At 45.2% G+C, this 11,788-nt stretch overlaps 1 protein-coding gene across 5 annotated transcripts in view; it reads left to right on the forward strand.

Annotated features, from left to right (window-relative positions):
• LOC144672687 (diacylglycerol kinase beta-like) overlaps positions 1 to 11,579 on the forward strand; it is a 275,739-nt gene extending 264,160 nt beyond the window's left edge. For all 5 annotated transcript variants that reach the window (XM_078534584.1, XM_078534587.1, XM_078534586.1 and 2 more), the window contains 5 exons: positions 50 to 140; positions 726 to 909; positions 2,646 to 2,766; positions 2,937 to 2,997; positions 9,712 to 11,579. In XM_078534584.1, the coding sequence (XP_078390710.1) occupies positions 50 to 140; positions 726 to 909; positions 2,646 to 2,766; positions 2,937 to 2,997; positions 9,712 to 9,786 (532 nt within the window). In that variant the 3' untranslated portion in view covers positions 9,787 to 11,579. The remainder of the gene's footprint in view (positions 1 to 49; positions 141 to 725; positions 910 to 2,645; positions 2,767 to 2,936; positions 2,998 to 9,711) is intronic.
• Positions 11,580 to 11,788: the final 209 nt, after the last annotated feature.

An 11,788-nucleotide genomic window follows, 5' to 3' on the forward strand; every position in this document is an offset into this window, starting at 1 on the left:
GGATGTAAATCTCAACTGATCCTAAACTCTCATTTCCTCCTTTTGAAAGGATGAAGAATAAGCTGTGGTATTTTGAGTTTGCCACCTCAGAAACCGTCTCTGCCACATGCAAGAACCTGCAGGAGGTTTTGGAGATCGAAGTGAGTGAGTTCCTGTCCCCCACAGCTTAATGTCGCTGCTAGTTTATCACTGGTTCCCGAGGGAGACTCCCAGGCCTAATAGTCTGTCCATATAATTTCTACTCTTCACTCCATAGCCGCATTATGCCATCTTCACAGGGTGGGGAGGAAGGGGGCCAGAGGGCACTGCCCAGGTGGACCAGGCACACCCTAAAGACAAGCCTCCGGAGTGCCCTCCAGCCACCCCTTGTAGGGCTGGTGAACAGGTCGGGTAGAAATGGGAGGAGCTACACCGACTGGCACTTGAAAATTGCAACTGAAGCTCGATACCTAGCATGCCCCTTCAATTTACGTTTTCAGGCATCCTCCTGCCAGCTTTGGCGGAGCGGGTTGCTTGCCCGAGCACCGAGGTGCCTACAAATTGCATTGCGTGGGCTTGGGCAGCAATAGAACAGCCAAGGGTGGGGAGCCACCCTAGTTTCGGGTGAGAAGTGGGTGCTCAGTTGTTGAAAAGCGTCTCTGCCCCCCTCCCTCCCTCTGTTGAGCGCTGTGGTCAGTTTGGAATGGAGACACATGGCTGATCTTTGTTTCCTTTACGCTTTACAGTGCTCTGGGACCCTCTTAGACTTGAGCAATCTCTCCCTGGAGGGAATCGCCATCCTCAACATTCCCAGCATGCACGGGGGCTCAAACCTATGGGGCGAAAACAGAAAAGGAGAGTACAAGGCCCTGCCAAACAAAACCTACGCAGCAATCACCGACTCCGAGGCCCTCAAGTCATGCACACAAGGTGGGTAACCGTGGCAACCCGGGTCAAAGAACAGGAAGGTATAGAATTTCACAGCCACCACGACAGCTGCCCTGTGTTTAAAACGCTATAGGGATTTGATAGGGTCGACGTGAAGGGGGAATCGAGGACAAGGGGACATGACCTTAACATGAAACCTGGGCCGTCCAGGAGTGAAATCATGAAGCACTTTATCACACAAGGGCAGTGGAAATCTGGAGCTCTCTTGCTCTCAAAGCTGTGGATGCTGAGGGTTAATCGGAGCTTCCATGACTGAGATCGACAGCTGATTGGGATCAGGTAACAGTATCGAGGCATGTGGGACAAAGGTGGGTTAATGGAGTTGAGCTGCTGGTCAGCCATGTTCTTATTGAATGGCAGAGCAGGCTCACCTAGCTGAATAGCCTCATGTTGCTCCTATGAAGGGCATTGCCATTCCTAGTCACACCTGTATGTGCCTCGCTGGGAAGGGCATTTGCAAAACAGTTGACAAAACTGTTTACAAATCTTTGACTAATTCAGAAGCAGTTCTGAAGCTTTTGTTTTTTATATATATGTCTAATGACTGAACAATGATGGGCCAAACAGTCTTACTGTAGGAATGGTCCACTACAAGGTGAGTTACCCCAGTAGCTCAGCAAATAAGAGTTCATTGGTAAGGATCAAAGCCATGTGAGGCTCTTACTGTTCTGATGTACAAGTACCCAGATGCTGTTTGCATCTGCATTTAGAATGAGAGATTTTTTATATATTTGTTTGTGGGATGTGGGCATCACTGGCTAGGCCAGCATTTATTGCCCACCCCTTGTTCAGAGGGCATTTTTAAGAGTCACCCACATTGCTGTGGGTCTGGAGTCACAGACTGGGTAAGGACAGCAGATTTCCTTCCCTAAAGGGCATTAGTGAACTAGATGGGTTTTTACAACAATTGACAGTCATTTCATGGTCATAATCATTGAATTCCAGGTTTTTTATTGAAGTTAAAGTCCACCATCTGCTGTGGCGGGATTTGAGCCCGGGTTCCCAGAGCATTACCCTGGGTCTACTGGATTACTAGTCCAGCGACAATACCGCTACATCTCCCCCTCCCCCTAATAGGGATCATATATAGCACATCTCCCCAACTCACTTTCAAACACAGCGCCTGGTGTCATGTGGGTGAGCAGAGCGGCTTCTGTGCACAATGATATCCGACAAATGCTTCAGGAAGTGTCAGTTTAGATTATATCCTCAAATTAGACTTGAAGCCACAAGCATCTGTGTCAGAGGTGAGAATGCTGTTGCTGGGCTGCAGCTGATGGTGAACTCGGAGCTGCTCAGGTATTAAAGCTCCTCCCACCACTGCATTCACCTCCCCCGCAAATTACTCTCTCCTAATTGGGTTTCCATTCATCCACAGCCTTGGATTTTCCCCTTGCTAGTGGATTTCTCCTGGTTCTCAGACTTCCTTACCCTACAGTCGCTGTCCTACTACTAGATGCCCAACCTTGGTAGGTAAATGCAACACCCTTTGTAGATGGCATGTGTGATCAGATGTCACACGATCCATGTCATGTGGTCAGAACATCATGTTGTCAAACATCCCAGAATGCCTTCGTCAGAGTAGGCATACATCAGATATCCCCATCAAATGATCCATTTCAATATGTCAAGGCAAGACTCCCAAGCCTAGAGGTTTATTGTACAGAAAGGATGTGTTTGATCCTGGTAAAAAGTTGTTGCAATGTTTTTCGTTGCAGAGTTGAGTGACCAGCTGTTGGAAGTGGTGGGGCTGGAAGGAGTGATTGAAATGGGACAGATTTATGCAGGACTGAAGAATGCAGGGAAGCGATTGGCTCAATGCTCCGACGTCACCATCAGGTAACAGCAATGGAGTGAATGTTGTGAATGAAGTCGAACAGCCTCTGTGCTAAATGGAGCGAAAAGACACATTCAAACTTGACAGGAATTTCTATCGAGTTTCCTTCTTTCATTGAGCCAGGATGTTGGACCATCTCTAAAACTTTTCCCTCTCTTTGCTTCCCCCTCAGGACAAAAAGGTTGCTGCCAATGCAGATTGATGGGGAGCCATGGCTGCAGCCCCCATGTACGGTAAGTCTGCTTTAACTCAGGCATGAGGAATCCATCTTCCAGCTCAGACATTCTCCAGCAAGTCATGGTCCAGACCAGAGCAAGAAGTGATAACAATAGGATGATGGATCCTATTCCACTGGCAGCCGATTAGCTCCTGTTCCACTGGCAGCCGATTAGCTCCTGTTCCACTGGCAGCCGATTAGCTCCTGTTCCACTGGCAGCCGATTAGCTCCTGTTCCACTGGCAGCCGATTAGCTCCTGTTCCACTGGCAGCCGATTAGCTCCTGTTCCACTGGCAGCCGATTAGCTCCTGTTCCACTGGCAGCCGATTAGCTCCTGTTCCACTGGCAGCCGATTAGCTCCTGTTCCACTGGCAGCCGATTAGCTCCTGTTCCACTGGCAGCCGATTAGCTCCTGTTCCACTGGCAGCCGATTAGCTCCTGTTCCACTGGCAGCCGATTAGCTCCTGTTCCACTGGCAGCCGATTAGCTCCTGTTCCACTGGCAGCCGATTAGCTCCTGTTTCACTGTCATCTGACTGGGCACTGTTCCACTGGCAGCCGATTAGGTCCTGTTCCACTGGAAGCCGACTAGGTCCTGTTCCACTGGAAGCCGACTAGGTCCTGTTCCACTGGAAACTGAATAGGTCCTGTTCTACTGGAAACTGAATAGGTCCTGTTCCACTGGAAACTGAATAGGTCCTGTTCCACTGGCAGCCAATTAGGTCCTGTGCCATTGGAAGGCTGCCAGTGGAACAGGACCTAATCGGCTGCCAGTGGAACAGGACCTAATCGGCTGCCAGTGGAACAGGGCCTATTCGCCCCCTTGCCTTATGCCAATGACTTTCTCCTCATGATCACAGATCCTGTTGAAGTGTGTAGGTTGCGCGACTGTCAGTATGTCTACTTCACCATGTCCTCCACCAGGATCAATTAGGAGAAATGTTCTGAACTCCTGGTGGGTCAGTGGTGGCTGGACTCCTCGTCGGAGGAGCTCAGGCCTTTTGGCTGGAGCACTGCCCACCTCCTCTATCTGGGAGTCTATCTTAGGTCTACCGAGGAACTCTGGCCAGCAAACTGGTAAGAGCTGGAAGCCAAGGTCACCACTCGTCTAAGGAGCTGGACAGGACTGCTCCGAATGCTGTCCTACAGGACATAAACCAATTGGTGGCTGCTATGCTGTGGCACCAGTTGGTCACATTGATCCGTCCCTGAGTTTGTCACCAAGATACTGAAGAATCTAGTTGATTTCTTCTGGGACAAAAGGGCGCACTGGGTCTCTGCCACAATGCCAAGTCTCCCACCTAGGGTGGGCAGTTAGGTGCTGGTGTGCCTACACACCCAGGCAGTGACTTCCTGCCTTCAGACCCTGCAGAGATACCTGAACATCGAGCCTCCTCCTCGATGGTGTGCGCTGGTGACATATTTCATCCACAGTCTCAAGTTTGACACAAAGCTCCTGTTTATAAACCTCGGGAGTCTCTGTAACTCCTTGTGGGAGTTGCCTGTCTTTGGCCAGTAAGTGATCTGGATCTGGGGCATGGTCATCTCCAGCCGGACCTCCCTCCCATCAGGAGTGGCGGCTATTGTCCAGGAGCTGCTGCTCGGGAATGGGTATATCCATCAGTACGGGTTCCTGTGGTTGGTGGAGGAGAGTGCTCGGGCTGCTGGAGTGACCAGTCAGAGATGTACAGGTGGATGGGCAGGTTGGACCTCCCCGGAAGAACTAGCACAATGTGTCCCTGGAACTAGCACAATGTGTCCCTGGGTAGTGTCCAGCTTGCAGCAAAAGCCGTTGAGAATCTTAAAAATGTGCTGTTGAGGTGGTCTGGGCGTTGTGGAGCACTCCTGTCTGAGCTCAGCCCCATTCAGATGGAACTTCCCATCAGCACCAGGACTCAAAACCTCCCCTGGGAGCCTCGGCCCCACAATCTGAGCGATTCCTTGCTGCGCAGAGGGGGTGTCCTGTACGGGTTCCCCTTCCACAGCCTCCACTTCCTCACCCTCGCCAGCTGTCTGGGCACACCATGGCACTGCACCCACAGGAGGTGGAGCTCCCAGTGGAAGGCTGTCTGTTATTAATGTAAATGTACTGCTTGCTTAGGTTTGGCCACTAAAGAGAGTTCAATTCCTGGCACAATAGCAGGAGTCTGCCATTTTATAAGCACTGATGTAACCTCCAGTGAGATCCCAATGGCTGTTCAGTAAAACTTCTATAGAAAAGACATAAATTAGACTTGACATGGAGCATGATGAAGCAATTATGTTTGGAAAGTCAGTGGATCTTCAATGTACCCAGTCAGGATGTTATTTCCCCTTGGCAAAACCTGACGTTTTTCATCAGAATGTTAGAGAAGTATTAATACTATCAGGTGATAAGAATCAGAGAGAAAGTCTTAAAGTTACACGGAGAATTTTCTCACCCTACTCATCCAAGGTTTAAAAACGCTGCTAAAAGATGCGGATGTGGTTGATGGAGAATATACAAGGCTAATAGAGATTAGTGAGAAGTGTGAAATCTATAAAAAGAAAAGTATTGGAGGATGCTGCCATGTCCTATTGTAAGCCTTCCATTGGCACATGGCTTTAATGATCTCGTTTCCATGGATCTAAAGGTATGGGACAGGGACAGAGATACTTCCATTCTACATTTTGTAGACCCGGCAACCAAATTTAGTGTTTCTACAATAATATTTAGTAAAGACAAAGGGATTATAGACAAAATCATTCCAAAATAGATAGGGACCAGACTTGGGACACCAGTCAAGCTTCTGACTGATAATGGAGGGGAATTTGCCAATGACACGTCAGAGACATTAGAAAACATGAACATCATGGACATGAATACTGCAGCTAAAAGCCCTTCCAGAAATGGATTCTGTGAAAGCAATCATGCAGTGATTGATCAAACGCTCCATCAAATTTGAGTTGATGAGCCAGAGTGAGTGTTGCCAGCTGCCCTGCCATGGGCACTCCAGACAAAAAATTCACTCCAGGTGGTTGGAGGGTAGAGTCCCTGTCACTCAGTCTATGGCTGAAATCCCAGATTGCCTTTGGTGCTGTGTGATAGTCCTCCTACTCTCAGAGGTAACACAATCCCATTCATTTTGTCTGCTCACTTGAATACTTTACATATAATGAGAGGGCACATCATCCACACCGAGGCCTTGGAGGAGATTCTGAGAGCACTGAGGCATCGGAAAAGGTCATCGGAGGTAAATTTCAATTCAGGAGATTTGGTGCATTGTAAAAGAAGGGGTCATCAAGTCACAGAGTCATTACACCACAGAAGTAGGCCATTCAGCCCATCAAGCCTTTGTTGGTTCTCTGTGGAGCAATTCAGTCAGTCCCATTCCCTTGCTCTGTCCCCATAACCCTGCAAGTTTATTTCCTTCAATCACCCACCCAATTTCCTTCTGAAATCATTGATCATCTCCACTTCCCTCACCCTCGTAGGCAGCCAGTTCCAGGTCATTGCCACTCACTGTGTGAAAAAAGTTCCTCCTCACGTTCCCTCTGTATCTCTTGCCCAAAACCTTAAAACTGTGTCCCCCAGTCCTTCTATCATCAGTTAATGGGAACAGCTTTTCTTTATCTACCTTATCTAAACCTGTCATAATCTTGTACACCTCTATCAAATCTCCCCTCAATCTCCTTTGCTCCAAGGAGAACAACCCCAACTTCTCCAGCCTAACCTTGTAACTAAAATCCCCCATCCCTGGAACCATTCTGGTAAATCTCCTCTGCACCCTCTCAAGGACCCTCACATCCTTCCTAAAGTGTGGTGACCAGAACTGGACACAATACTCTAGTTGGGGCCTAACCAGAGCTTTAGAAAGGTTCAGCAGAACTCCTCTGCTTTTGTACTCAATGCTTCTATTTATGAAGCCCACGATCCCATTGCTTTGCTAATTACTCTCTCAATATGTCCTGTCACCTTCAAAGATCTCTGCACATGAACCCCCAGATCCCTCTGCCCCTGCACACTCTTTAGAATTGTGCCATTTAGTCTATATTGCCTCTCCCTATCCCTTCTGCCAAAATGCATCACCTCACACTTTTCTGTATTAAATTCCATTTCCCACTTGTCTATCCATTCTGCCAGCCTATCGATATCTTGCTGCAGTTGATTAGTATCATCCTCAGTGTTTGCCACTCCTCCAAGTTTGGTATCATTGGCACATTTTGAAATTTGACTCTGCACTGCAGTATCCAAGTCATTCATATCTATCAAACAAAGCAGTGGTCCTAGCACTGACCCTTGGGGAACACCACTGTCTACCTACCACCCTCCAGTCTGAAAATAACCATTTACTGCGACTTGCTGTTTTCTGTTCCTTCAGCCAATTTTTTATCCAAGTTCACACTGACCCTCCTATTCCATGAGCCACAGTTTTGTTAAACAGCCTTTTATGTGGCACTTTGTCAAACACTTTCTTAAAATCCATAGACAACATCCACTCCATTCCCTTCATCAGCCTCTGTTACTTCATCAAAAATCCAGTGAGATTAGTCAAACAGGGTCTGTCTTTTACAAATTGTACTGGCTCTCCTTCATTAACTCAAACCTCTCCCAGTGCCTACTGATTTATTTTCCCCGATTATTGTGTCTAAAACCTTACCCATCACTGATGTTAAACTGACTGCCCTGTGGTTACTAGGACTGTCCTTATTCAAGGAAGGGTGTAAGGGTGTCACATATTGTCACTTTCCAATCCTCTGTCACCTCCCCCATATCCAGGGAAGATTGGAAGATTATGACAAGTCCTTCCGCTCTCTCAATTCCCACTTTCTTTAGCAACCTGGGATACCAGTCATCTGTACAAATCGATTTATCCACTCAAAGCCTTTCCAGTACCTCTTGCCTCTCAATTTTCACACCATCCATTACCTCTACCATCTCTGCTTCGATTGATATTTTGTCAGCATCCTCTTCCTTGGTAAACACTGCTATAAAGAGCTCATTAAGGATTCTAGCCTCACCCTGCTGCTCGAAACAAATATCACCCTCTTTATCCCTCATCAACCTTACCCTACCTCTTACTACCCGCTTACTATTTACACTCTGGGAGAAGATTTTTGGATTCCCTTTTCTGTTTAACTACCATTTTATTCTAACACTCTCTCTTTGCCAATCTCATTTTATTCTTCACTTCCTCTCTCATTTTATTGTATCTGGCCTGGTTTCCACTTGAAGAATTCACCGGACATGCGTCATACACCCTCTTTTTTATTCTCATATTTTAGTTGAGATTTTAAATAAGGGGCTCTGAAGATTGTATACCCATTCAATGTTATCTAAATAATCATTCATTAGAGTGATAATGAAATGGTGTAAATATTATGTATTGACCTGGCTGGTTGCTGGGTAGATGTATGTCCCCAATGGTCGGATTATTTTACAGAAGGAACTGCGTGTAGAAATAAATTGTCAGGGATTCTAGTGGAGGGGTGTCTCACAATGTACAGAAAATTCAGATTTTTGTTTTAATTTCTTTTGATATTTTGGTTTTACAGTAATTTTTCTTTGAAGAGAGAAGAGAATCTGTTAATTGTATATTATTGTTTTAATTAATTTAATTGATTTTTAACTGGGGATTCGCTTGTGCCCCTATAAATAAACACAGACTGAAACTGTGGTTGTTGGGTTCAGAGGTGCATGCTTGTAGTATGTAACTCTGTAAATAAATGCTTCTCATAGTGTGTAAAGACTGATTCTAGTTTCATCCTTTACCAACTGACTATCTGATGTATAACATAGTGGTAATATTACTGGATTTGCATCCCGGAGGTTTAGACTAACGGTTTGGGATTAAGAGTTCAAAACCCACCAAGACTGCTGGGGGAATTTAAATGCAGTTAGTTAAATAAATTTGTAATTAAAAGTTTTTATTAGTTATGGTGACCATGAAGCTACCTGGATTGTTGTAAACGCAAGAAATAGAAGAAGGAATAGACCCTCCGGACCCTTGTGACTGTTGTGCCATTTAATACGATTATGGTCAATCTTCTTCCTCAATTCCACTTTCCTGCCCCTTCCCCCCTCTCTAATATCCCTTGGGTCCCTGAGAGACCAAAAATCTGTCTATTCCAGCCTTAAATGTAACTCAACAAAGGAGGAACCACAACCTTCGGGGATATGGGTCTGAATGAAGAAATTTCCCCTCATCTCAGTCCCAAATGATTGGCCCCAATCTCTCAGCATCTACCCTGTGAAACCCCTTCGTACTCTTTTATGTTTCAATGAGATCACCTCTCATTCTCCTAAACTCCAGAGAGTGTCGGTCCAATTTTCTTAGCCTCCCATCATAGGGCAATCCCCTCATCCCGATCTAGCAAACCTTCTTCTAGTAAACTTGTTTGGTCCACTTATGCCCCTTAGCGAAAGAAGCCTGCTGTCCTTACCCATGTGACTCCAGGCCAACAGGAATGGGGCTGACTGTTAAATGCGCTGAGAAATGGTTTAGCAAGCAACTCGGTTGTATTCAAGATCACCTCATCAAGGACTATTGGCGATGTTCAAACATTGCCTGTTTTCTCTGCAACAGCCACATCCTGGGAATGAATAAATAAATAAAAATCGATGCCGCAAAGCCTGAAAACAAACAGTACTGAGTTAGGAGGATTGAGCACAACATTCCCGGCAAAGAATGAAGGAGACCTTTTGGTTTATGCAGTATGTAAAGAATTGTGTCCAATGTACTCAATGTCTTCTGTTTGTGTCTCTCCTCCAGATCAAGATAACCCACAAAAACCAATCGCCAATGTTGATGGGTCCATGCACAAAATCAACTGGATCCAAAAAGTGATCTTGCCAAGGCAAGCCCTTCAGTCACATTCTTCAACTATCAACCTCCTCATTGGATTGGACTCTTCAGTTTATGGGATTCTTCAGTCCATTCAATTCGAAGATACCAGATTCTTCAGTTCGACAAAACACTTTCATCTACTGGACCCTTTACTTTGTCAGATCCTTTAGTGTGCAGATTCTTCAGTTCAATGCTCTTCAACATGTGACCCCTTTAATCTTCCAGATTCTTCAACCTTTCACTCCCTTTCCTGATTACACACTTCAGTTCACCCAACACTTTAGCATGTAAGTGTAGCTCCTCCAATCTCTCAAACTCAAGAATCTGTTGGGATCACAAAGTAAACTATTACAATATGCTTATTGCTCTAACACTACCATGTGATACTTGGACTGACATTGAAAAATACCTGGGATATATTTGAGGAATGAACTTGCATGCTTTGGGGTCAATTAACTAATTGCATGTTCATTGAACGTTTCCATTTAACTGAGAGGCAGTGATATCTTACAAGTACTTCTTCCTAGATGTGAGGAGAATTCACTTAAATGTTTCTTCAAAGGAAGATAACTAAAACACTGACCAGGCAAGAGACAGTAATGGTATTTAGTATTCATTTTTGTGACAGGTCTAACACCTGTCTGTCTCTCCCAATAAACACATACTACCTTAAAGAAATAGAATGCCACATTAGAATTTCTCAAGACAGTTTATTAAACATGGATCACTTGTAATATTTGTGCCTCAGCCCACTGAATAACTGCAACTTCTACAACCAGATATAGTATTTCATAATGTCACATTGGTAAGAAGATCACATGTAAGTATGGCAAACTTGCTTGATGGGTGCTGGGCAGATAGTATCAAATATAAACCATGGAAAATCAAGTAGTTGGGAACATTTAATGCTTTAGGTCAAATCCTGTATTCACAGCATGCAAACTGTCTGAATCAGCAACTCTGTATGAGAGTGAACATGATGGGACTAGGCTAAATGACATGGTTCACAGAGGGAGTGGTTTGCTCCATCAGAATTAATGGTACATAGTCATTTAGCAGTGAACATTGAAATTATATATCACCAGAGAAAACCAGTAATGATCTTGTTCATTGGGGTGTATATATAAATACAATAATGGGAGTGATGAGGAGAGAGTTCGGCTGACTGGTAGTCGATGTACAGGAATAAAATGGAATTGGTGACTTGTTTGGATTCAGTAATTGGATTACAGCTTTGCTTCGTCATTAGGGTTAATAATAATAAACCACATCTAAAATAGACAGACAGGCCTCTTAAGGACCAAAGGTAAAGTAACATTTAGACTCTCCTGATTCCAACATGGCATCTAATACAGTTCAGGACTCCTTAACATTCCTTTCTGTCTGACTTTCTTTATTAGTAGGGCACATAAAATCAAGTTGTGCAGGTTTTAGATACTGAACATTATCAACAAGAGGGAAGGGTAACTATAGAGACAGGGGACACAATGAGAAGTGGGGAGGGAGAAGAGGTTATTCTGGTTGTCCCATTCTTCCAGATGGTTAGGTCCAGATACAGGACCCATTCAAACTGTTGGCACCTCCTGCCCACCTTGGCTGGAATCAGCCGGAATCCCTCCACACCCTGTTGAGTTGGGGGAAGGTGGTCAAGATGCAGGTAAGAAGCTCATTGTATTTTCTAGCTGTATATTGAGGTATGTGGATGCCGGAGTTGTATACATACACATAATCTCCTCTCCCATTGTTCCATTTTGTATTTAATAAAAGAAATAAAAGCTTCAGATTTAGCAATTCATTTTGGTCACTTATTTGTTCCATTTTTCTTACTTAGCCTGCCCACTCCCTCAATGACTTGCAATGCACATCACTCTTCCAAACATGCCTGAGGAAGTAACCACCGGGACATGTCCTGGGCGGGCTGGTGGGGAGGGAGAGGGGCATAAAGTACCATCCAATTCTGCTCTCTCCTCTTCACCCAGCTGATAATTTATCCTGGGCAGAA

Source organism: Cetorhinus maximus, chromosome X (assembly GCF_964194155.1).
Source record: "Cetorhinus maximus chromosome X, sCetMax3.hap1.1, whole genome shotgun sequence".
NCBI classification, from domain to species: Eukaryota; Metazoa; Chordata; class Chondrichthyes; order Lamniformes; family Cetorhinidae; genus Cetorhinus; species Cetorhinus maximus.